General features: G+C 38.7%; 2 protein-coding genes across 4 annotated transcripts in view; one reads left to right on the top strand and one right to left on the bottom strand.

Annotated features, from left to right (window-relative positions):
- Window positions 1-267: 267 nt before the first annotated feature.
- ints12 (integrator complex subunit 12) lies at window positions 268-5,066 on the bottom strand. The gene is made up of 7 exons (XM_026302341.1): window positions 4,940-5,066; window positions 3,679-3,842; window positions 3,372-3,530; window positions 2,790-2,971; window positions 2,507-2,666; window positions 2,234-2,377; window positions 268-1,095 (listed from the first exon to the last, which is right to left on the bottom strand). Exons 2-7 carry the CDS (start codon window positions 3,832-3,834, stop codon window positions 532-534), a joined length of 1,365 nt encoding a protein of 454 aa, XP_026158126.1. The 5' UTR covers window positions 3,835-3,842; window positions 4,940-5,066; the 3' UTR covers window positions 268-531.
- Window positions 5,067-5,238: 172 nt separating this feature from the next.
- gstcd (glutathione S-transferase, C-terminal domain containing) overlaps window positions 5,239-27,021 on the top strand; it is a 39,291-nt gene continuing 17,508 nt past the window's right edge. For 2 of the 3 annotated variants that reach the window (XR_003295521.1, XM_026303986.1), the window contains exons 1-4: window positions 5,296-5,896; window positions 6,605-7,063; window positions 8,335-8,604; window positions 10,738-10,831. Coding sequence is in view for 2 of the 3 variants with exons in the window: in XM_026303986.1 (XP_026159771.1) it covers window positions 5,480-5,896; window positions 6,605-7,063; window positions 8,335-8,604; window positions 10,738-10,831 (1,240 nt within the window). In the remaining variant the exon portion in view is untranslated. Of the gene's footprint in view, window positions 5,897-6,604; window positions 7,064-8,334; window positions 8,605-10,737; window positions 10,832-27,021 lie in introns of all 3 variants that reach the window. The other variant, XM_026303987.1, reaches the window with a different exon arrangement.

The following is a 27,021-nucleotide window of genomic DNA, read 5'->3' as shown; positions in this document are numbered from 1 at the left end:
ATTTACAAATGAAGTAAATTTTATATGTGAATTGATTTACAAATGAAGTAAATTTTATATGTGAATTGATTTACAGATGAAGCAAATGTTACAAGAGAAATGATTTATATGTGCAGAGTATATTTTATGTGAAATCTATATCATTTGTATTTTAAAAAATACTCTATGAATAAACATGTCATCTATGATAATTTCTGTGATCCATTTGTCCTGCCAAATATAATGATTTGTATTCAAGGACACCAAATGCTACAAAGTCACTGCTACTAGTTTTTAAGAAGAGGATATTTAATGACATTGGTTGATAAAATGTGATGGGTCACTTTTCAATGGTTAAATGTGTTAGGACAGAATGAGGCACAAACAGACCAGCAGCATTTATACCAAGTAAGATTCAAGTATTAGACCAGATGGTGTTACTCCATGTACAGATGCCTGTGGAATACAAACATAATGTTCTGGCAATAATTTCACACTGTTTAAGCTTTTATTTTCTATTCCCTCAGATCTTCTCTTGGTTTGTACTTCTACTTATTTCTTAAGTTTCTTTTGTGCTGCCTTCTTCTTCACCAGTTGTAACCTTTTCATGGCATTAAGCTGAGACTCTTGTGATGTTGGTGCTTTATCTCCTGGTGCACCCTTTGAGCCATTACCATTGTTCCCGTTGCCTCCTCCATTATTGCCTCCGTTGCCCCCGGCACTAGGCTGGGAGCCACTTGGGGAGCCGGCCCCTGATGAAGCAGACCCTTTCCCTTGGTTTTCCCCACTCGATGAACGGTTAAGTGGCTGCTTACCAAGAGTTAGGGGTGGAGGAGGTTTCAGAGGTACTTGGCTGGAGCCGTTTCCATTGCCACCCCCGGGTACCTTTGCAACTCCAAGTGCTGACTTGGTTCCAGCAAGCCCAGACAGCCCGACAGGTTTCTGGCCAGAGGAAGTTGTCAAGGTCTTGTTGCTGCCACTTGGACCCGATGAACCCAGCTTGGAACTGGCAGGAAGAGAAGGGTTTGTCTTGGCGCCAAATGCAGCCCAGCCGGTAAGACCACTGCCTGAGGAGGAAGAGCTGCTGGTGGTGGGGTTGGCTGATGTTGTGGATGCCTGCATGGAATGAAAAACAGTTAGCACAACTGTCACAATGCATCACGAATTGAACAGATACTCTAATACTAACTTTTAGAGTTTGGAAAGTGTGATCTTAACATAAGTTCTTTAAAGCAATTTGGTTGATAAACAGTTAATGTTATATGTTAAAGTCACAAAAACAATCTACAATTTCTACTGTCTTATTTATAATGGACTTTTCAAAAACAAGGTAATAAACATACATACATATTTTGTTTTTAACTTAAGTTCATTAACCACCTTTTGCTATTAAGCTATCACTGCTCTGGGTGTGTGTTCACGGTGTGTGTGTTCACTGCTGTGTGTGTGCACTTTGGGTGGTAATGGAATTTCCCCAATTTGTGGGACTAGTAAGGGTAACTTAATCTTAATCTTAAAAGTAAAGAACTGACTGTAAGGTCAACAGGGTCTGATTCTTTACCAAGTAGCAGGAATCACCAATAGCTGTAGTTTCCTACATACAAAAGTGATTAGGCTTTACCTCACATATCATTTATCTTCAGGTCACTGTGTAGAGCACATACAATTTGTCAATATTCATACACAAGCAGAGTTACTTGCAAGCTAGACAATGCCTCAACCTGCTTACTTGAGCAATACTTGCACTGAGAAGTTACAAAACTCTCACTCCCATTGTGGCTGGTATTAACATAATCAAATCACTGACTAGAAGATATGTTTGCTGTCAAAATGACTTTATGGTGAACTCCAATAAGTAAACAACTCTGAAAAGTTTTAAATCCTTTCCCACTGGAAAAATTATACAGTATTGTACTAGAACACTATGTCAGCAGTCACTGGTCTCATCCTTAAAAATAAATGTGTACTCTGCTCATTTTACTCTTCAGGGACTCATGCACTCTGCCGATCAGAGCGGTTTTTGCACATTGGCAATCATTGCACTTCTCTTACTTGCTGCTACTAATAACTTAGATACAGTACTTTAGTTTTCACTTGAACTGAGACTGACACTGGTACACGTCTGAGACAATACAAATGACTGCTCATCAAAAAGACCGACACTCATATTCCCCCTCCTTCCTGTGACTGGCATACTGTACGTACCATCTTGCCTGCTCATCCACTGTGATCGCCACAATAATTTAACACATACCTTCACTTCTGTTCTTTTGAAGGCTTGGAAGGTGCTGGTTGTGTCGGGTTTGGATTTCAGCTCTGTCTTTTTCACCAGTGTGTCTTTTACAACAGGCGCTGATGATGCGGATGCAGGGGACGGCTTTTGTGGAGGTTTTTGGGCCTAGTAAACAAACATAAACACCATGTCCTGTTAACATGCATGTTAACAACTGTGCACTCATCAGTCACGTACTCAGTGGTGGTATGCTACAAATAATTACAAAGTTGATACTGAATTTATTTTCCTCACCATGCGTTTCATTTGCCTGGTGCAGCGGGCACAGTACCACACAAGCCGTGGGTCATTAACTTCTTTGTCTGTCACCTGGGGCTTGTGGCAGTCCTGGTGGTACAGATTATGGCACTCCTGGCACTCAACCAGCTGATTTCCCATGGTCACTGTCATTTGTCTTTAAATGTTGTAATTAAAACACAACAAAAGAAGTGAACATGAACTTTCTAGGATTGAAGACTGGGCAGTTTTAATAAAAACTGAACTGAAACTGGAGTATGCGATGATAATCTGAATGTACCTGCAAACCACACAAGCCAGACCCATTTCCATGGCAAAATCATCAGCATTGGTCTCATCATAGTCATCTATGTTTGGCACGAGGTCTTTGCTTGTTTGAACGGTAATTGGAGAAGAGCGATTCTCTTGTTTCTCCAAACGAGGCTTTTTTGGAGGGTCCACCTCAGCCACTTCAACCCTGACCTGTTTGTCAGTATGACAGAACAAGATTAGTTTGGACAATGCGTGAATCAAATTTTAGCCACCTTATTCACACTTATGCTATCTTATATGGAGGCATGCATTTGTTTTTTTTTGCACTTTAAGCAAAACTTTGGACACTGATCTCCTCATCACATACTCAGATCTGACCTGAACTGTATCGATCGAGTCAGTCTTGCTTCAGAGTTCAGCAACGCAATATCATGCTGCAGATATAAAATAATGTTGAAACTATTGATTACATTATGGAGTGTCCCTTTTCCCATTTTAGATTGGTCTTCGATATGTGGTACACCTTTGCATGTATAATTGCATCAAATTTAAGAGCTTTCTGAGAATTAGACTAATTTTATTCTGATTATTTGAAACATTTCTCATGTACCTTCTCAGACGGTCTCTTCTCTCCCTCTTTCTTGCTCTTTTCTGAGCTGGATTTGCTACTGCCACTGCTGCTACTGGAGGATGAGGAACTTGAGGAGGACTTGGAGTCCTGTTTACTTAAGGTCAGTTTTGACACAGACCCCTTGGGCACATCTATATCCTGAAGATACACAATGATAATACAAAATGTTTAGCATTTAGTTGCATCAATTACAAGTCAGTGAAACTGAAAGAAAATAAACATAAATGAGCACAGCATAAATAAACAATCAGGCAGTATCAACATAAATATGTGAAGAACGTCTTACTTTTTGCAGTGAACGGTAAGATGAGTCACTTCCTCTTGCAAGGGACTCATCTAGTAAAGCTTTAAGTTTGTCAGCTGAGTCTTTACTCTTGGAGTGAAGATAACTCAAACCCTTTAGGAAGATAGGATCCAATTCCAGACTGACAGGTCCAGCCATGGTGTATACTGGGAATCATAACATAATGCCAATTTATTAAACTTTGGTTATAGTGGCATCAAACAAAAATGTGTTTACAAGTGAATGAGTTGGAAACAACATAGAAAACTAAACAGAAACTGTAGTTACAACACAGGCAAGAAAACTTTGATTGACAATAGACTTATACCTACATATTAAGTGCCCACATGACACGTAAAAAAACTTTTCATTGATTCCAAAAACGTGTTTTAAATTTTTAATCTCTACATATTTTTATTATTTAGTCACTACAACACTATAAATGAAAGGTTTCTTACAGTTAATGTGTAGTGTTCAGGTTTTTATTCTTTATTTTATCCCTACCATCTTCATTTCTTAAAAGTTTAACTTTATTTAATTCTTGTACATAGAGATAGCTTAGTGAACCTGAATCAAATTCCTTGTTTGTGTGCACAAACAATAAAGACGATTCTTGTTTAACCTCACATTCGGCTGTATTTACTTTGGATTGTTAACATTAATATAAAGAAACACATTGCCCCATCCACATGAATCATTGAAGAGGATTTAAATATTCAGTAGGTACTGTCTGTCTGTGCCTCTTCAATGAAGCCTGGCCCCAGTTTGCCACTTAAATGTTTTTATAGTCTCGACATTTGCATTGACGACCATAGTCATAAATAATAATTACATGAGATGACATCATGGGACATGAAAAGGGTGGAGAAAAAACAGGACAATAAAAACCTCTGAAGAAAAGACACTGCAGATCGACCTGTACTGTATTGTGTTATATTGTATTGTATTCTACTGCACTGGAATGATATTATTTTCGTAGTAATTTTACATTATTTTCGTAGGTAGTCGTTCAGGAATAACCCACAGCGCTGGGTTGAGTTTCTCATGTCCTTAATACATTGACTCCGACTATTTTATGCACAAAAACAACGACACACGTTAACACTAGCGTTAAGTTACATTTGTTGCTGTATAACCTTTTTACCCGTAACGTCAGTCCGGACCAGATACGCAGAGCACTGTGGCAAAATCTGCCTTTCCTCTTAAGCTGCCATATTAAACCAAGATATTAAACCAAGTCCACAGATGATTAAGTACGTTTTACCTCACACCCTCCTTCTGGAAAAAGTGCGTATCTTAAACCGGTGTTTTCGTTTGGATCAGGAACTGACGGTTGAGAACCATTTCCTATAAAAGAAGAGCGGAGAAGACGCTTTCGTGCCCCGTGCAACCGCTAAATATGTCCGGAATCTACACGTAAGGAACCTTATGTAGAAATCGATTTTATTTAAGTCTTCTAGCCTTCTGCGTTTAATACATTTATGGTGTATGTTTTTGTATACTTGTATCGACATTTTAATTTTAAAACTGTGTATTTCTACTAGGATTTATATATAAGTTTTAATAGCAGACAAGTGATGGCGCTGTGGAGCTATCGTTGCATTAGCGTAGCTAGTAGAAGAAGTGGTAGTGTTTTTAGGAAGCGTGCAGCATAACAACGTGGTTTTATTTAGATTGTAAGTGTATTCTAATGTCAATTTGTGCACTAGATATACATTTTTTATCTAAGGCAAAACGAATACGTTTCAAGTATATACTAACTCGTTCACCTAAACCTCCTGTTTTTATTTCATAGCTGTTTACAATGAAGCACACGGACGAAAAGCGACAGCATCCTTCTCTTTATTTAGAAGTTTGTTTCCAAAATGAGGAGCCGCGTCTCCCGCTGCACACCTCCATCGTCCTGTTTCTCCTGTCCTACTGCGAGTGCAAGTCTTTCAAAGTTTTTCTGGTCTCCACCAAACCTGGCAGCTCCCAGTCACTGGAGAGTCAACTCCCAGAGTCTCTGGATGTGTCTGAGGCTCATATGGAGTTTCTGCCTCAGCTGGTGAAGGGTTGCCGTCTCCCTGCAGTTTTGGATGAGAGTGGGCGGCTGTGTAGGGCAGGACTCGCAGTGGTCCTCAGACATATCATCAACAAAACCTTAGAGGCTGACCCTACAAGAAATAATGTGCTGGCACTGTTGGGCTTCAAGAAGACCTGTCTGAAGGCCTGTGCTGAGGTTAGTGGGAAGCAGAGAAACAAATTCATTCATTAAAATTAATTAATCCTGAATTTCCTTTTGGGGATGAATAAAGTTTATCTAATCTCATCTGATGCACATGAAAAAATAAACTGCATCAGTCACTCATTGTGGCTGGGTGCACTGTCATGTTGACATCGCTTTTCTGACTACATAAAGGTGCACACTGATATACAATAAATATGAAGATGATATATATGGAAATGTGTTTTCATGTGTGTCCACATCTCACTTTCATTGAATACAATGCTTGATGTGACAGGAAACTAATATGCAAATGTAAATTCATCAGAGAAATCTAAAAAGGATTATTTAATCATAGGGAAGATGGAGATTAATACTTCAAACAGTCTTAATACTTGAATACTTTTGTCTTTATCTTAAAATTTGATTCAAAATTACAAAGTTCTTTACCAGAAATGTCCTAGCAAGTATTTTGAAAATAAGAACCTTTTAAAATCATCAGTAATTATCAGTAATTCTTTGGCTGTTGAAATTTCAAGCCATGTGTTCTTTTTCACAAGATTTTGCAAGGTTTTATTTCATCTTTACCTTAACTGTACTTTAACTTCACCTACCTGTCAGTGTAACATATACAACAAATGATTAACAAGTGTCTTTCAATGTTCCGTTGTAGCTGACTTCTTCTTTTCAAAACTTTTTGTCATTTTCTTTCCTCACTTTTAGGTGAGCAAGTGGACCAGACTGTGTGAAATTGGCATCCCCTCTGCTGTTGAAGAACACCTCCAAAATCCCACAAATCAATATCAGCAGCTGCCTCTATCCATCCTCACTCTAGAGCGAAAGCTGGCGGAGCCTGTCAGAGTCCACAATGATGACAAAATACGGAGGCAGAAGCTCCATGAGCAGAAGCAGAATGAAAAGAATGAGTCCCCCGAAGGTGAAGAACAAGTGGACGTTGACTCTAAACCTGAGCAGTTACCTCAGCTCTGTGATGGACTAGAGCTCAGGACTGCTTTGGCCAAGCTCTCTGTGAGTTCAGTTCCACCTTTGACCACTAGAGAGAACTCTGAGATCAGGAAAGTGAAGACCTCAGATCTTCCTCCGCTGGAGCATGTGTTTGCTGAGGGGCTATACTTCACTCTGACTGATGTGGTGCTACTGCCGTGCGTCCATCAGTACCTGGTAAAAACCTTGTATTTTTGGAATTAAGTTTGAGTGTCTTGGGACCAGCTCTTGTTACTGCCTTAAATTATTGCCTAGTTTGGATCCATGAATTAATGTCAATTTCTCATTTAATTTTAACCTTAGCACCTTTGTGCCCTGTATAAGCTTTATATTTTGTCTTGTAACATAAAAAGCAGTGTACATGATTTAGGACTGATGTCACCAAATAGATGGTGCCATTCAGGCTACAGAATCGCACTTTATGTGTATTTAATGGCTTTAAAAAGCATTTGTTATGATGACTTGTCAAATTATGCATGACTTACAGTTTTGACTCTGGTCAGGGTGAGCAGACAGTACACCCAGCTCCTTTCAGATCCACCCAGACAGAAACTTGAGTTAAGGAGACTGACTGAATCAGACTTGGCATAGGTTTTCCTCTCAAAGGTGGTCTAGAGCCACCTGGCAAAGAGTGATAACAGAGTAGGGGAGGGATTCTATTCAAATGCAGCAGGTTGAAATGAATTTCAATGACCTTACTTTGAGAACACTTTTCTGTCTGCAACAGATCAAGAACTGGTGGGCTGCCAAGCTAACCTTAAATCTCTGCATGACGTAAAAAGCTCACAAACATTTTCTTAATGTTCATTACACATAGTGTGTTGCACAGTTAAGTTGGCAGGAGCAATTAAAGTAAATGCAATGCAGACCTAGAGAGTATCATGGCTGTTTAGTTCAATAGTATATTGTTATTGATCAGGAATACTGCACTGTCAGGCACTGAAGTGGGTCTCAACCTCCATTTCACCCTTCAGCCGTCTCACAGTTATTCCTCAACTGTGGGAATGAACTGAAGTTCTCACAATGAGGCTTTTAGTAGTCAGCTGTGCTCCAGTGGTTTCCAGTTTCACACTCAGCTTAGCGTGTCTCCTCTTAACGGCCATCACTGTCCACGACACATGCAGCCACGGCGGATCCTTTCCACTCCACCCACTTGTCATGCTGCAGAGTGCCCCTTCTTTGTCCTCCTCTCTTTCGTCTGTCTTCCACACATAGTGAAACTGCTTCTCTCATTCACATCTCTCTGTCCTTACCCTCCTCACCTGCCACCACTGTTTTGATGTTTTTCCTATAGGTCACTCATGTGTGTCTGTCCACCAGTGTGATGAGCAAATTCTGATGAAAGCCAACATCTTGCTCCACTGAAGATTACATGTTAGATGAGTGACTTAATCAATATCTCCCTGTTGTTTTCTTCTCTCTTTTATTCCTTTTATTGTCTTTGATAGTGTTCCCTCCAAACTCACTCTGCGAGGACCTTGCATCAGCTCCCCCACCTGCTGCGCTGGTACAGCCATGTCCAGGAGGTACCTGGGGTCCAGCAGGCAGCTAATGCCTGTGGGATGACTCTTTCCATTCCCCATGTTCCCACATCCAGCCCCCTGGGGGCATCACCAGAACACAACCCAACTTGTCTGCTGGAGCAAGAAGAAAACCAGGAGATGACCACACAGCTTCCCTTTGTCGGCGGCCCCAGGCCTACAATGACTAAACTTCAAGTAAATCATTTCTTAAATTATTACTTATCTTTACCCATTTTTCCTTGTGCTTTGAATCCCCATACTCTCAAAACATACTTGCTTTAGCACACACACACATATACACAATGTAAATTCAAGAAACTTTCTCCTAGTGTTCCTTCATATCACAGATTGAGGGTTTGGAGGCTACAGCTGGTTGTTAACCATTATCCCTGTAATTTCATGCACCCATTTTCTGCTGATTATGCCTTTAAGAGTGTAGCTCGAAGTTAATGTTTTGGCTTCTGGGAGACTTTCTTAATTGTTTTAAATTTTTCATCGTTTTGGCAGTGCTTAAATTTTAAGTGCTTTCAGTCACAGGATTAACATTTATGTGGGCTGTTGTAGATGCTTGTCTGTGTACATGGTTTTCTTCTCAAAGGTGTTTTTATGAGGGTACATTTGTTATTCTAGACAAACTAAAACAAAAGTGACCTTTCCTAAAGAAGTAACAGAATTTTTTGTGTATTTTCATGCCCCCAGTGGATTATAAAATGCTCACTTCACTAGTCTGTTGCCACTTGTAATAGTGCAGACAATGCACATTTAGCCTCTCCTCATTTCAGGTGCAATAAAAACAATGAACGCAGTCCAAAACAAAACAAAGTTTTATAGCCACACCATGTAGTTTATAGTAATGGTTGAAAATCTTAGTGTAAAGAGACAAGACAGCACACAATACTAGCATAATGTGTCCACACTCCTAAGATGCAGTTCCCTCAGGATGCATTGGCCAGGCATAAGCACACAGTTGCACACATTTATGGCTTTTTTAGCTCCATAGCACACCAAATTCTGTCCCTGCAACACTTCAACACAAACCAGCTTTTACAGCAGGAGATAAGAAGGCCCAGCTGTTTAAAAGGAGACTGCCTCCTCAGCCCTGACTAAACTCTTCAGAGTGTTCTCTTGGCCTTTTTGCTCTATTCTCTCAGCAAAAATATTTCAGTGATTTCCTGCTGGCTAAGTGTCTATAACAATATTAAGTGATGGGAAATGAGCAAAAGGAGAAAGTAGTAAAACAGTTTAAAGAGTTCGGATGAGGCTGAGTGAGCTGGGTGGTCAGGATGGGATGCATCTTAAATGCACCATGTTGCCGGATGAAATTTAGTCGGGCACAGATGTGCGCAAATGACAGTTTTCATGGCAGGTTGAAATCAGACATTAAAACTCAGACGAATGTGAGCACACAGGCACATACACACACCCACACACACAATGGCAACCATTCTTTCTCTGCCTAGAGGGATTACCAGGATGGCTGCGTGTCGACACCATCAGGTCTGCAGTGCAGCTGTTTAGATGCCTCTTCCAATGTGGCTGTATGTGTGTGTGTGCATACATCCTCATATATGACTGTGTGTGTCGCACAGCAAGTATGTAGAGAATGAGAGGTCTGCGGTTTGACATGGTGACACGCAATCCTTCACTGCTGCTAATCAAAGGCAGTGGGTTCATCTCACTACACTAGCCACAATATAAATGGCTCATAAACTGTACCTCTATCTCATTTCGGTTAACACACACTGAAGCATGTCAGTCAAACTGCCTGTGTAATGAGCTGTACAAACCCAACCTGTGATCCAAACGTAAACAAACAGGGACCCCGACGCCAAAATGCAAAATCGAATCCTGCCTGTCATTACTCTCGTAGAACAGCTGCTAATATCAGACAAGAATTTAAAGCTATAATGTGTAATATGTAAAGCAATTGATTATCAGAAAGGGAATAAAGTATTCATAAATATGTTGTCATATGTTGCATTTTATTCATCTTTGTATGAGCCTTTTAAATCTACATAGGGGCTGGATCTCCTTGATTGCCTGAGTTTACAGCTTTTCTCCAGCATTTTTCTGTAGTGTATTGGCTGAGCAGCTTGAGCATTTACTGTACTGGTGAAACATTTGTTCTCTCCAGAGAGAGTAATAAGTGCACTAGCTTTAGTGTTTCCTCAGGTATAACTTCAGATCAATGTGAACGAGGGAACAAAGGTCTTGTTCAAGAACAGTTCTCTTTAAATCACTTCATTACAAACGTTTGGACCACAGAACCTCAAGGCTGCAGTAGGGTTACTATGGTAACGTGCATTTGCGTGTGTGTTCCTCCCCTAGGAAAAGGGCATTGAGGCAGCGTTTGCTCCTCATCCTTGCCCTGCTTGGACCCTCCCATGGGACAGCTTACCAGGAGCTATCAACCCCACTGAAGGTAATGTCAAATCTCTGCCTTATGGCTCTTCTTTTTGCCTCCTCCATGATTCCTCTTCTACCCTTTCAGACCTTTTTGTGCTCTTGCAGCTAATTTTTATTTTTTTTTTCTGTTTTCTTGTTCTTTACTACCTCTATATTCACCTCTTGTTATCTGTATCAACACCTCCTCCCCTCATCATTTTTAGCTCCTGCAGCTCTTTGTATGCCTCAACATCACTCCCTGCTGCCTCTTTTGTGCACATTATTACTTGGTCAAAGACAAAACAAATATTGATACTATATATGGCAAGAGAGCCAGAAACATGTGGAAATGTTTGCATAAAACCTTCCTGTGCAACTGTGACCTGGAGAGTTTCAATGGCACTTGGCTTTTCTCCAAAAGAAAAATATTGTATATATCACTGACACATCACAGAGTTTTCCATTCAGCCTTATCCGGATGTGTTTCCCCATGAGCCTCCCTAATGAATTTTCAAGTAGGTATCTCGATGTGTTATCCTCTTTATGTTATAGGGTAAAAGTGCAATGGTTTTATGACAGAAGCAAAAACAACACTACAGAAACACTCAAATTCATGCCGACACAGAAGGCACACACACAGTGGAACTTGCTCAGTGGAAGGGGTTGTTGATTGCTGCCTCAGGTGGCACTGGTGAGGCAGACAAAAGAAATCTGTTTCTTTGTTTCCCTTTCTTTTGCCAGCATTGTTTTTCTCTTTATTGGTGACATCTGAGTATGTAGTGATGCCAAATGGTGAGCATGCATGTGTCAAAGCACCTGAAGTTTATCAGTGTTATTAAGAAAATGGAGAAGGTTTGTAAAGGTCAACATATATATTTAATATGAAAATTGTACATCCACTTATTGCATCCTTTCATTTTCATTCATGTGGAAAATTGTGACAAACTGAAGCTCATTATATGTAGAGTTTTCACTGCGCACAGAAGAATTTGTGTAACTATTGATCACAGAGGAGGATCGCAGTCAGTGACAACAAATTACTTTATTTATGAATGGAAAAATCTTTTTGGCCTTTGGGCATTCATTACTGTCACAACAGTGTATCTGCTTTTTAAATAGCAAATACCCAGTTGTTTCCCCTCAAAGCAATGAGCACTGTCACTACTTTCTTACTGCACTGTACTGTACTGTACTTGCACTGGACAGACAGTTGCTGTTTCTACAGTACAACATAATTGTCTTTCCCAAAATCCCTTACTGATATCTAAACAGAAGTACTCGTGATGATGTGGGCTGCGCGTCTCTGCTATGAGTGAGAATCATGACGAGAGACTAAACTTTAGCTGTCCCACTCTGTCGGCACTCTGCATGTTAAACGGCACTTTTTATGTCGCCTTCTGCAGTATTAGGATGGCAGGTTGGTAGCCCCTGCATTTCAGTATAGTGTAATTAAAGAGGAGCAGAGATGAAAGGCAGCCAATTTGTCGTGAACCCCAGTGCGTGGGCTTTCCCATCTGTCTGCGCTTACAGCATACACAAATGGCTGCTCACACGCCTACGTGTATAGTACTACTGGGAAAACTGTAGCATTTTCCCCTTATGTATGCAAAAATCTTTCCATAACTGCAAAAGTAATATGCCACACACAAGTCATTGAAAGCTGTCTTATTTATACTGTATGTATTGGCGTATCTTATTCATAAAAGTGCATATACAGTTCTGTCCAGAGCAGTGACGAGGATGGTAAAGTGCTTTCACCTTTAATTTGAGTGTTTACAGACACATTCAGTGAGCTGTCTGCGTTTACCCTTTTTCAATCCTTACCACCAAAGTGTGTAAAAGCTGGAAGTAAGCACTTTAAAGTTGTAGTTATTTTTATTTGTAATATGTTAATATTGTGTCAGGCCAAAATAATAAAGAACGTATCATGATGCTTATCGTGCTGTATATTTCTTTCAGACCTGTATCTTCTTCTGCAAAACAGATGCAAGATGAACAGACCACTAAACATCTCTGTGCATTATTTTATACATTCCTCATGCCTGTTGACCCAACTAATTTCCATTCACTCATATACACAGATACGCACAGTGTATAGAGGAACAAAGGGGTCTCTATGAATGGGAGGTCTTTGTCTTCCTCATGTAGCAGGGTGCTTTGCTAGATGTGATGTGGGCTGTCTGCACACAGGTAAACAGCAGGATGAATACAGGGGCCATTGTTTGGAGCAGCCAGCATCTTGTCTCCAGCGCTTCTCTTAATAGAGGGAGGAGGGTAGATAGTGAATAAAACAGGCTAGAACGAGGGGGTGTGTGACAGTGGGAGATTGAGATAGAAGTGAGAGAGCATGGGGGTTATCAGGAGAAAACAAGGCAGGGGAAAAGAGGTGAACAACAATGAGGCATAAAAAAAAAAAAGAGAGGGCTGGTGAGGAAACTGCATAGCTGTCATGTTTGAGACATGCTGCTATTAGGTCCTCCAGGGTTATTTTGGTACAAGGAGATGAGAGGAGTTCCCATGTCTTTGTCTTGGGTTACAAGCGGATGACAGAAGTTGAACTGCTGGAGTGAAAACTGGCTCCATTTGTCTCTGTCTCTTACTTCAACTGCAGCGAAGATGTGATTGAGATTTCACTCCACACTTGTTTGGTGTGATTCTTTTTTTTTTTTTTTTTTTTTTCTTGTGGTTTTATAGAAAGTATGAAGCCAATAAAAAAGCTGAACAAGGTGCAGGTGCTTGTGGATATTTGTAGAAATGTTATCTGTGTTGTCAGTCTAGCTGTAATGCATTATCCAACATGAACACGATGCAGTCTCTTTTTGGAAACTGGACTTGGGAACTTGCAGAGTCCAGGTATATTTTTACTTAGGTTCCAATGCTCATTAAATCTCTGAACATCTCTTAGAAAGAAACATTTGGAAACATCCAGTATTTGTATGTTTCATTTGTGTATGTTATACTTTGTACATGATCAAAAACACATTCCACTGAGCTGGATTTTTCCATACACCACCAACAACAAAGTTGCTATTTGTGTCAAGCTGAACATGTTGGAAAAACAAAAACAATTTATTCACCTTGTTAGCGAACAGTTGCCCATTCTGTCAGACAGCAGATTCTGAACAGCAATAACATTCATTCGGAGTTGCATGTCTGGCCATTTGGTGGATGTAATGCAAGCCCAATATATATATACTTCCCTTAAGTCAGTTTTGGTCTTCACTAGCTCATGTCTGATCAGCTAAAAATTAACTGTTGCTGCACCTGAACAGTTAGGACACTAAAACCAGTTCAATGAACTGAAAGAGACTAAAAACGAGTAGAGCAGAGCTACATTGAACTCTGTTGATTTTTTTTTTTTTTTACATTTTTTTTATGATCTATTCTTATGTACACTTACAGTACAAGAAATGAATTATGGTTGATCCATTAAAAGTGAGTTTTTAAATGATGCATCTTTGCAGTTACATATGTATAACAAACATCTGGTTCTCATGTTATATAACATCAAGCTGTCCATATGTTTGTGGTGCACGTGGTCAGTTGGTAGCTCATGGTACTGTAGCTTGTGTAGGGTTTGACCTGTGAAGTAATATCTTTTGAGCAAAAAAGACTGTTGTGATGTGGCATTAAACACAGTTTGTTTTTTTTTAAACAGTCTTTTCAGCTAAACTGCAGCCTTATGCGGCTTCACAGAACATTTGCCTGCATCAGCTTCTTTTTAATTTAAATCTCTATAGAAATGTTAGCTACACCATAAGTCTTGGCCCACACTTTTTAGTGCTTTGGTTGTTTTTTTTTTTTGTTTTTTTTTCCAACACTAAGCATGGGTCTAATGAGTAGCTAAACATCTGTCATATTTATCTTCCAGATACCTCTCAGATATTTATCAGATTAGCTTGGGAACGGAAGGAGTCTGTAAGATACATCAAAGATAAACTATAAATCCAATAAGAACTTTCAAATATTTCATTACGTAGGTGGATATGTACTGTTTCTATTTTTTTTTTTTTCCTTTTTTCTCCTATGTTTAATTCTTTCTATGAGTTGGATGCTATACATGTTACAGTGCTGTTAAATCAGTTCAGCTGTATGTATAGGTGTGCTTTGCCCTCAGGCATGCCATCTTACTGTTACTGAGTGTAGGTGCTAATAATTATCTGGGTTTTATTCAAGCTCAGAATTATGAATTTCCCTTTACATTTTCTTTGACTAGATATTAACTGGGTGCTCCAAGGACATAATACAGTTTCTTTCAGCTGCACTTTATACCAGTGCATAATAACCATCTTTGCATAAGGGAGTATGGTGGTGATTACCTCTCTTATTGAGAATATTTTATTTAAGAGTATCATTATGCAGCATACATCGCGATTCAAGTAGTTCACAGAGTATTTTGTCTTATTATTGGAGAAAAGTAGTTGTAGAAATGTTGCTAATTACAAATGACATTCAGTCTAGTTTAAGGCTGTTTCAACATGCAATAAGTTTGAAAGACATGAAGTGTATTTTTTTTTTTGTTGTCCCAAACTTCACATCATGCGACAGTGTAGTCAGATTTAAAGCTGTTCTTATCAGTATTTTTCTATTAAAAATAACAATGTGATCTGGAGCTCCAGCAGCTCTGTGGCGTATTTTAGCATATGAACATGGAGCTGCATTTACAAGCTTAAGAGCCAGACATTTCCCCCAGGAAGTCATGAAAACCCAATCAGATTTGCCATGTGGACAAAACACAACTTAATATGAATTTTAATGTTGTTGCATGTCTGCTGGGTGTCTGACTAGGCAGCTGTTTGCCAACACATTTCAACAACTTTATAAGGTGATAATATATCAGCTTGTTCTTCTGCCCCCAAGTAGAAAAAAAATTAAAATTTTGTACTTGTAATTCTGTAATGTAAATGAATCTTTTTTTGTTATCACTGGATATTGAAAGTAATTAATACATTGTGCTGTTCTGCGTAGTGTAGGCATGTTTAGGGGCTGTGTAAAGTTCAGATCTATCCTTTTGCATCATTTCCCACATCGTGTGTGTAGAGTGGAGGTTTCCAACCTGTGGCTCACATGCTGCATGTAGCCCCTTGCCTGATGGGTGTAATGATGTGTGACGCTGATTTCTGCAGATTTCCCTTTTCATTCATTGTGTTCCAGCCCTCATCCACAATATGGCCATAAATGTTCAGTGGTAAATGAAAGATTTAGTTGAATGCAAGCTTAACCTCTTTTTAAGATACAGTAGACTGTAGTCATCAATTAAAATAAATTAATCATCTTACGGATATAGAAGTATGATAGTATCCTTTAACAGCTACAATGTCTTGTTTTTGTATTAACTTGTCAATCTAAGTTAATGATAAAACCATTGGATATTCAGTTCCAGAAACAACTAGAAATGTGTTTGATTGAATTTGGTTTATCTCAGTCTTCTATCTTCCCAGTTGAGCTTGTGGAAAACACTTCGGTCATGCAACTGAATTGGAATCTGGTTGTTTTTTCCTGTCCAGCTGTCAGGCTCAGAGGAACTCTGCTGAGAAATGCACAACAGGCTTTAGTCACAGATCTGTTTAACTGTTGGCCTGCATGCTACTACATCAGCTTAGTGTAGAGATAATGTTGTCTGATCCCCCCCCCCCAAAAAGCACTAGTGCTTTTTGAGTTCACTGAGAGTTCAAAATGAGGGCAACGTCGAGGAATAGGGTAAAGCAGTTTTTCAAAAATAATCAGTCTGTCTGATAGACGTTTGTCAAAATGTGCTCGCCATCCTTAGGCTTCTGTAAGACAAACGTCAAGGGCAATCTAGATAAAAGATCAGTGTGTTGATTTTTCCCACTGAGGCATATGTCCCCACACGTTCTACTTACATAAATTCTCTTTCATGTGCAGTGCCACACTAGCTGCAATTTGTGTCCATTTTCCAACACTCGAAAAACTCACTGATTTTTAAAAAAAAAAAAAAAAATCACTGAATGAATTGTGGCAGCATGGTGGCTGAGTGGTTAGCACTGTTGCCTCACAGCAAGAAGGTCCAGGGTTCGCAACCCGACCTTTCTGTGTGGAGTTGGCATGTTCTCCCTGTGCTTGCGTGGGTTTTCTCCAGGTACTCCTGTTTCCTCCCACAGTCCAAAAACATGTATGTCAGGTTGATTGGTGACTCTAAATTGCCCATAGGAGTGAGTGTGTGTGGTTGTTTGTCTTTGTGTATCTCTATGTGGCCCTGTGATGGACTGGTGACCTGTCCAGGGTGTACCCCTGCCTTCCACTCCAAAGAGAGCTGGGATAGGCTCCAGCAGATTCCTGTGACCCTGGTTAATGAATAAGCAGGTATAGAAGATCGATGGATGGATGAATGAATCGTTCCACATCAGAGTGTCTCATAGAGTATGAGACTCTTGCAAAGGGAGATTAGTAGGAATTGTTCAAGATGCAAATGTGTCAGACAAACCTTGAACTGCTTTAGACATATCCTTGAAGCAGGACAGCAGATTCCTAGACTTCTAGAGTGAGACTGAGTTTATAACAATCCTAGTGACTTTGTGAGGAGAAATAGTGCACAGATTAAAAAAAAAAATTGACCTCATGGTGATCCTCAATAAAAAGTCAAGGAATAGGACCAAAGTAATGACACTTATCTTCAGAGGGACATGAATGTCTGTAAGGAATGTTATCGCTGTCTCATAGTTATCAAGACATTTCTCTCCAAATCTGTCAACCTCATAGTACTGCTAGACGGAAAATCAAAGACATAAGAGAAGACTTTGACCTGTTAGTGAAAAGTCAGAGAAACGCAGAGATCAGTAGGCCAACCAGCACAATGGTAGAATGGCTACAGGTGTGTAAAGGGATTTTCATATATTCTGTTTACCTTCATTGCTGGCAGTACATGTGTAATTAAAGGTAAACTGCTTTTCATTAAAGGCTCTGAGAGCATATGTTAATTTAAATAAAACAAATGTGACTTAAAAAATTTTTTTATTGAGTGTAAGATGGGCTGTCTGTTTGTACTCTGCTCTGGCATTTGGTAAACTCCTCATTCCCTTGGGCTTGCAGCTCCAAACAGCAGGATGTGACTTCCAAATCACTCCTCTCATTCTCAATTAATTGGACTCATTAAAGCCTTTAAATTGAAGATTTAAAGATACGCTGTAAACATGGGACCAAGCACAACAGGCAACCGGCTCTGTTACTCCCAATTAGAGGGATAATTGGCACTTTATTTCTACAATTCAAGTTCAAACACATCTAGACTCCCTGGAGGCTTACCGCTGAGTTTCACTATTTGCAGTGATGTTTGAGTTGTGCCCATTTAAATGCTGAGCCACTGGCTGCCTCCATGATGAGCTCCTTGCAAATGTCATATCATGAATATTCATTTGTCTCTTTAGTTTTGTTTTGTACAATAATCTCTGGTGAGGTAGTGCAGTGAGGGAGGGAAGCAGGGAAACAATTTGCCTAACCCTCAGCCAGCATTCAGCAGGGTTTGGATTACAGTGTTTCCAACGTCATTTCACTAGACTTATAATTAATTACTGATTAGTGTTTTTAGCCCTGAGCAGAATGTAAAACTGAATCTTTTCTCTGCAGGCCTTTTCTTTGGGGCACAATTTAACATGCTTTGTCTATTTAAATCTTGTATGTGTGGGATGGAACGGATTAAATGGAATAACTTTTCTGTTATCTTTTGAGTTATTAACACTTTTTGACTTATTCTATTTATTTATTTATTTTTTGTTTTGCCATCATAGAGATATGAAAATGTTTTGGGGATTGTCAGACTGAATAATCAGCCAGTTTTATGCATGCAAGTGCTCAACAAATGCTTTTGACAAGGTGTGACTGAAAACAATTATTTATTGGTACTGTTCATTGATTCTCTTTATATGGTAACTGTGCAAAAATACATTTTTGAAAGTTTTACTGTAGTTTCTCATGGATAAATAGTTTCTCTAAAGAAAATATAGTCAAATAGAATATATTTTATGTAAAAATAAATCACATTGTTTTACTGTTTTGATCCAGATGAGCAGATATAATGTTCAACCTGAAAATAAAATATTTGGACGAGAAAATTCTAATCAATAAAAGTGGCAAATATGTAAACACGGTTTTACTTGGTTGGATTTCCTCAAAAATTTAGTGGAAAAATTTAGTAATCTCCAAATCTTACCATTTTTACTACAAAAAATGTAATAAAGGTATTCAGTTGCAATAAACAATGTGAAGTTACATAAAGAGGTAGCAATGATCCATAGAAGGTCAGTGGAAAGATTATGCTGAATTGCCTGAGTAAAATGAGGTGAAAAATAAATCGGATACTTCAGGATTTAATGATTATGTGCCACAGTGTCTTAAACCAATTCATTAACCAAAATTGGCAAGTCAAGGTTGAAAACAGTAACATGATATTTCATTTGGAAAGATGCTCAGTACATCTGTCAATTTCATTTGCACACTTTGTGGCTTGGCTCGCTATGAAATCCATGTTCATGAACTGTTAATTACAGGAGATGGATACTCCCAATGGAGATGGATCTGAGCAAAAACCAGTTGTGTTTCTTTTATGTTTATTCTTATATTTTTCCATTCTGTTTGCTGTTTTTTATCTCTCTTTTGGTCTGATTTTCTTCTGTTTTTTGTTTATCTGTTTTGGTTTATTTCAGTATTTTTGTTTAACTTTTTGGTCTCGCCCCCTGCTTTTCCTGCCTTCCTTGCAGTTTCATGACATGCCTAACCTCTTAAACTTTTTAGTTTATTCTGCAACATTTGGCTGCAACTATTGCTCTGACACAAGGGGTGTATTTTTTCCAATTTTTGTGATTTTCATAACTACATGCATCACTTTTGTATTTGTTCTTCCTATCTGTGCACAGTGATTTTACTGAAGCTCCTTATTTTGTTCTGTAGCTGGTGAATAGGTGGTAATAGATGATGTGTCATATTTAGTTTCAGTATGTACTGTGAAATGTGCTTTTATTATATGAGAGACCACCCCCAGTGCCCACATCTAATTTGGCTGAAAACAAGCTTGTGTATGGACTTTGGCATGTGTGTGTCTGTTGTCTATGGTCTGCATCTTGTTAGTGGAGCTTTCGGTCATGGTTTTTACACCCTTTTGGTGTTGGCTTACATTGGCATAGGGGTGAACTGTTGTGTGTATGTGTGAGCCAGCGTGTGTTTTGTCTGTTTCTGCTTTGCAGAACATTTATCAATAAATATAAATCACCCAGAAGGCAGGGGCTTCCACAGCTCTACCTTTTCACATTCCAATAACTGTAGCACCTGTTTGTTATTATTACCTTATATGTTGTGAGAAGTGGTAACAGAGAGAACTGGCCAGGTTTTGAAGACATTTCAAGAATTGCAGAGCAACAATAGCTTGTGTGTTTTTCTAATATGCAGGTAGCTCAGTAGGACACAATAATGATTTATCTAAATCCTGCTCTAATTATCCTAAAGGCACATGCAGTTTGTGGCCATTGTGCAATCCCTTGATTCTTGTCCCAGTTTCCTGAAAAAGAATATTTGTGCAGTGGCAAGACATGTGCAGATATAATAAGGAAATAGATACATATGTGAAGTAAGTATATGCTTCCTACTCCTTGGTAATATGTCAGATCCAAGTAACATTAAGACAGTAATGATGACAGTCTGTGAAGAAAGAGTATTTGTTATGCAAACTGCACTTTCAAACACCTGCTACTTCTACTGTTTCAGTATAAGGTTAGAGCACAGACTGGTAGGGAGAATCCCTTTGTTTCTCTCGGTAGAGGGGCCCTGTTTTTGACAACCCACATTTTATGAAAAAAAAACAAATGGTATGCCAGCTGGCTGGATTCCAGGCAGCGTTTATTTATCCTTGTGTTAGCATTGTATGGCTAGGACTAAAAGCCATACTGGCTGGAAGATTTTACAAAGGTGCTAAGCCAAAAGACATTGACGTGGCCCTCCACACATGCCAACGTTGTGCCATTTACTCTCTGACTTTGACAGCTCCAGCAGGGAACAGAGAGCAAGAGATGAAGGGTATAAGTGTGCATGGAATAAAAACACACTACTTAGTTGGAGAGAGCAGTTGTGGAGGAAGGTTTTCAGGAAAAATAACAGAAGGAACAGCTGGATTTAAATATTTTATTAACTATTTTCAGACAATAATTATTCCCTTATTAAAAATATTTTTTAGACCAAACCTACCACAGTGCCAAAGAAAAAAAAAAATTATAGACTGCAAGAGTTAATCGTTTTGCTCCATTATGCATGTAAGAAACTAAATGTTAGCATGTCTATTCTGTTTATTAAAATCTTATGCATACAGCACAGTTATTCAACCAAATATTCTGCCATTTCATTTACTATTTCTGTTTTTGCACTGAAGTCCAAGTACTTGTTTTGGAGGAGATATCAGTATATCATGGTAAGTTTTTAGTACAAGAAACTAAAATGTGGCCATAGGGTACTTATAGTAGCCTCAGTAACACAATGCACTATTCATATTGCTCTGTCCATGGTCCCCAGGTCAGGATGGTAATTCATATTTCCATCTTCTTTCCAGTTGATCATTTGGGAAACTTATTATATGTGACTTTTTTGGGTTCATGGTCGCATCTTAAAACATGTGAAGCAAAATACTGTTTCACAATTCACAGCCAGTTGTGTTTTGTTTGTTGCAAGGTAGAACAACTCACTTTTTCTTACACTACAGGCTGATACAGTATGTTAAGTGTAAAATCCCTCCTAAGTCCACAGACTGAGCAAAACATGTCTTTTGCCCATGGATGTACTGTAGCTTACCCATGTGTCAGCTTGTGGGCAGCCTCGGGTCATTTGTTTCTTACCTGAGTTGTGAGCTGTGAATGTGCTGTTCAGGATCACTGCAGTTCGGTTATGTGGAACCTCTTTGAGCAACCACAATATTTTGTTTTTCTCTGCCCATGACTTCACTGTCAGGACAGATCGATTCCAAACACCCCAAGTTTTAAAGCAGAGGAGTGTAGATGCTGTTTTGCCATGTCCACTACAGACAGTGTAATTAACAGCACTCAGGAGACAGAGTCCAAGTTAACATTCTGTCTGCACAGTGAATTTTAGCCCAAAGGAGAGAGACTGCTTTGTCTTCTAACCATGGGCCAATATTAAAATGTCATGGTGTGGTCATCTTTTCCAAAATACACAATATTATCATGATAAATGCTGAAATAAAATGGATATATTGGAGTGGGTGTTGTTGAACCAGCCTTGGTTTTGCTTTTGGCACCACTAACTTGACTTTTACTTTGTTATTGTAAACTTTGTACTCAGTTGCATTCCTGTCTCTGAATTTCATATTTCTGCATGTTGAGTTCAGTACTAAATGTACTATTTCCTTTAATTAGAAGAAAATCATTTATTTTTATTATTATTTATTATTATTATTCATTAACCAGAATTTACATATTTATTTCTTAAGGACAAATTGACTCTTAAATTCTGTGGGGTTTTTTTTGTTTGTTTTTTGTTTTTTGTCTGAATGGATTAGATTACAACAAAATTCAGAAACAAACAAGCAAGTCCTGTCCAAGAAACTGTCCTCAGCCATGATGAATCAACCATGAAAATGTATTTCATTCAACTAATCAGTTTATGGACAAATTATTGCAACCTTACCATAATAAGATTTTAAGTGTGAGAGTTCATGTAAACATTTTAAGCATGTGATGATATGATAAGATGAAACGTCTAAGTGAAATAGGAATGTAATTTGGAAGAGCAAAACTGATGTTTCACTTTGCTTTGTGGCCGTTTTGAAACAAAGCAATGCAGGCAAATGAGGAATGTGCTGTGACCTGTAAGAGAGACCATGGGAGTTCCATAATTATTCAGACCTCTCGCCTGCAGCTACGCCTGGTCATGTTTTGACAGACATTCCAAAGCTGTTGAAGGATGCACAGTGAGAAGTTTTTACCTCTTATGTTTGTCTTCATTATCTTTCAATTGTCTTGTCATCACAGTATTACGCAAATACCCAGAAAAATTTCAGTGACTGCGGGTGCAAAAGCACACATTTTTCTCCTGACAACATGTCAACAATTGAAGCATTCACCATTGTGAATGTGTTCTTTTTCTGCTTTGAGCCAACCAAACAAGATTATTTTTAGTTACTGCTCAGTTTGGCTCTGTAGCTTCACATCTTTTTAAATACCTCATGGCACTGTTGCAGTTGGTGGCGCAGCTTTTGGGATTGTTCTCCAGACTATTAGGAAATTTACAGTGAAGCAATCTGAAGTGAGATTTTGCTTTTCCTTTATTAATAATGGTTAAAACTTCACATAGATTTCTTAATCTTTTAGTTCATAGATTTCTGTAATGAACCACATACAGTCAAATACAAAGAACAATGCATTTTAGTGCCACAAGCCATTTTAAATTCTGGGGAAGACATAAGTTTAAGTAGTTCATGCCAAGGTTAAACTATAGCCTCGGCATTTACTAAAACATGGATTACTGCCAGAATCTTGTCACTTATGTATTGAATCCTACTATTAATGTTAAACGACATTGCATTTAATACTGTGGGGCTCTGATAAATCTAGAGAAATTAAATAAATACAAAGAAAATCCAGGACTGAAAAGATAACATCATTTAATCAAACACAGTTATTAATTTTTTTATATTTCAAAAAAGGACTCCCATTATGTAACAATTGGCAGTTTTCTCTTCTGGTCTCCCTCTGATGAAAGAAAACTTAAATACTTGTTATTGAAGACTGTGTTCTAAGGGAAGACAACTTGACTAATTATGTGTTATTTTGAAGATGTTCAAAAATACTTGACTTAAAAAGCAGAGTCTTGCATATGTTCTGACAGGCAGTGTAATTTGTTTTAATTAGTTAAAGGAAAATGGAAAAAAAATCACAGTACTTGGGGCTACAGAGATTTGCATTATTCAAGTTATTAGCTGCAACATGGGTCATGGCTGCATTTTCCAGCTTTTTTGTTGGTGCATAGCACATTCACATACCTGGAGTGGTTGTGGCTTAAACAGTGTATGAATGTATTCAGCAGTTGTAACGGCACTTGTTGAAGGACTTGGGTGTTAATAGACCTCAGTGTTAGTTTTCGAGTTTTCCAATGTGCTGGCTTTTAACCTTTGAGAGAACTCCAACATCTGCCTGTCCGTTGTTGTCATGTCACACACTGCATTGTTCTGAGCTGCTGACCAGATAATAAACACTGTCATTGTTCATCAGAATAGCTATGGCAGTCAACTCGATCCTGCCTGAAACGACACACGGGTACATTCATAACTACTTGAGCAGGGTCCAGGCATTCAGACGCGATACAATAAAGGAACCGAAGATGTCAGACAGAGAAGATAATGATCCACCGCACCTTCCTGTTTATATTTCACTTCCCACACACCAACACATACAGTACTGTGTGCCCGTGTGCTAATATGATCAGTCATATCCGGAGTGCTTAGATAGAGCCTGACTGTGTACAGCTAAGCCTGTACACATGCTGCAATATTCCATTTATACTGACACATACACAGACATATGAAATTGGAAACAAAGGTTTAGTCTTTGAAGAGCTGCCAAATCTTGTCTCCTTCAGATGCGATGCGTACATGTTGTCCCTCCTATTAATGACCCCTTCAGAGTCTTTCCTTGATTTATTGACCTGTGCTGCTTGTTTTTATTAAATTGGCTGTGAGGTGTAAAAAAAGATATAAGCTCATAAAAATTATTAATTGTGCCCTCCTCAGAGTATAAACATGTTGTTGTTGTGTGTTAATTCTTTTAGATTCCTACTGATAGTAAATATTAAATAAAATCTATTATCCTAGTGAGCCTGTTTGCTTTAGATGTCCTTGACATGTGATCAGAATTTACTGTAGCACCTGTAGCAATTTGAATTGATTGGACATAGTTTGCATACATAAAAAAGTCCCAATACTCACACTATATACCAGTTGCTCTCTGACATCCTCAGTAAAACTGGTGGGCTGTAAATCAGGAAGAGGGTATAAAACCATTTCTAAAACTTTTGAGTGTTCCCAAGAGAACTGTGGCCTCAGAACTTCAAGCACTGTCTGATATGCACTAAGCGAACTGAGACTGGGATGACAATGACCTGCCACATACTCCAAGACAACACTGGCGTGACTTGAGAACAAGTCTGGCTGTCCCTCAATAGCCCAGCCAAAGCCCAGACTTAAACTCCATAGAGCATCTGGGGACAGACCTGAAGATAACAGATCACAGATGCCTCCTATCCAGTCTGACAGAGCTTGAGAGGATGTGTCATGAAAAAGGGATAAAATGTCTAATTGCAGGTGTTAAATGGTTCTAGAGTCTTACCACAGAAGACTCAAAACTGTAGTTGCTAAAGGAACTTCTACAAAGCACTGAATTAATGGACTGAATACTTAATATGCAAATGTGAAATTTCAGTTTTTGATTTAAAAAAAAATGTCATTAGGGTTTATTGAGTGTGGATTGATGGGCCATAATTAATTCTACAATGCAGTAAATGCAAAAAAGTGAAGGGTTCTGAGTGTTTTGTGAAACTAATGTATTTAATTATATGAACTGATTATTTTAAAATGATTGCATTATTCAGTATATTGTACTTTTTAGTCAGTTACTCGCAATCTTTGAAGTAGTGTTAGAACCCTGTATAGTGTTTCTCTGTGACATAAGTGTTTTTAAGGCTGTCCTGTCGGTCTTGCTGTCGACTAACATGACAGCCTGTGACGCCTTATTTCTTGGTCATTAACACATGACTCTGGTCTGGGACATTTCTGTGGTAAACACGTCTGGAGATGCTTTTCACCCAAGAGGAATTTATTTCTGCTGCGGCAGCAAAACACGTACAGCAACATGAGCCAGCAGATGCCTCCTGTAGATTTCCGGACACTTTTAGGCTGAGTAATTCTGTGGATCCTCTTTAGTTGAACAAACCTTCTAGAGTACACATTTACCCTGTTACACTCTCTAGTAATACTTTTTTAAAAAGAGAAAATGAAAATTGCCCTCAAAAAAAAAAAAAAAATTCAACCCCTTCTATTTCAGATGTAATTTTGAGAATGGAACCTTTTCTCTATTTAGCACAGCATGGTAATAATTAAATTTAGCAATAATTTGTCAGAACAAACATAAAACTCAGATCTTAAAACCTAATCAGAACCTTAATCTCAGCCCATCCTTCTGTTTGCTCTTTAAACCAGAGTGTCCTCTGACAGATAGTAGCTGTTGGATCTTGCAAAGCCCAAACATAGTCCCCCAGTGCCACAGTGGTGTGTTTACATTCTAATCTGTGTGATGGAGCTGTTTGATAAGGCTGTGGGCAATTTTGCAGCATCAGGGGAAAAAAGGAATAGATCAGGGCTCACTGCCAGCAGCAGCAGCAGTGGTAGGGCCTTTTTAACAGTAGAGGACACATGGGTTAATGGATCCTCAGTCTCACCCAATGACGCACCCACAGCAGGTTTTCTCCTCATTGAGCACTGGGATGTGTCACGGCAGAGTCAACCTGCTGGAAAAACAGAAAACTAATTTCTCTTATACCAAGACTCTTATTGGTTCTGTCATCTCGGGGTTCATTCCAGAAGTTATCTGAGAGTGGGATGGTGTCTATAGTGGGCTATACGTTTATGTCTGTTCATAAACACCAAAGGTCTGTGTTCTGCTTTTAGCTCCTATCAGCTTTCACAAGGAGGTCAAACAGAAAAAGGTTTCCAGAAGAAAACACCTGAGCCCCATCAGGTGTCCAAACAGCAAAAATGTGAGGTTAAGGAAGGCTCAACAAGGAAATTATTACATTTTCATATGCACACTTTAGACTGAATCATAGCTCACCAGTGCATAATAGGAACATCTCCATTGTGCTGAGCAAATCTAAAAATCCAAAAATTGTTGTAATTACTTTATAGGAAAATTTACTAAAAAGGCCATTTTACTTATTGGCATTGCAAAATGAATATGTAAATAAAATAAAATACATGTTACCTTCAGTTTTTTCAGAAATTAGTATTAAAATTTATTGCTGCACTACTATCAAACAAATAAAAGATTTCATAAAGTGAAATTTGCATTGAACTTGGAAATTGGAAACAAATAGTTAAAAAAAAAATTGTGAACGTGTTTTTTTTTTTTTTCCTTGTTGCAAGATAAATTTATTATTCAATAAGACTTGGTAAGGTGATTGTAATTTCCTTTGCCAGTGTGTTCTCATTGTTTGCCTTTCACA

Source organism: Mastacembelus armatus, chromosome 1 (genome assembly GCF_900324485.2).
Source record: "Mastacembelus armatus chromosome 1, fMasArm1.2, whole genome shotgun sequence".
NCBI classification, from domain to species: domain Eukaryota; kingdom Metazoa; phylum Chordata; class Actinopteri; order Synbranchiformes; family Mastacembelidae; genus Mastacembelus; species Mastacembelus armatus.
This window is presented reverse-complemented; position numbering and strand designations above follow the sequence as displayed.

Coding starts and splice junctions, on each gene's coding strand:
- ints12 (XM_026302341.1), bottom strand. CDS start 3,834: ATGGCTGGACCTGTCAGTCTGGAATTGGATCCTATCTTCCTAAAGGGT. Junction 3,531..3,678: donor CTTACCGTTCACTGCAAAAA/GTAAGACGTTCT, acceptor GTGTATCTTCAG/GATATAGATGTGCCCAAGGG. Junction 1,096..2,233: donor TCAAAAGAACAGAAGTGAAG/GTATGTGTTAAA, acceptor CATTCCATGCAG/GCATCCACAACATCAGCCAA.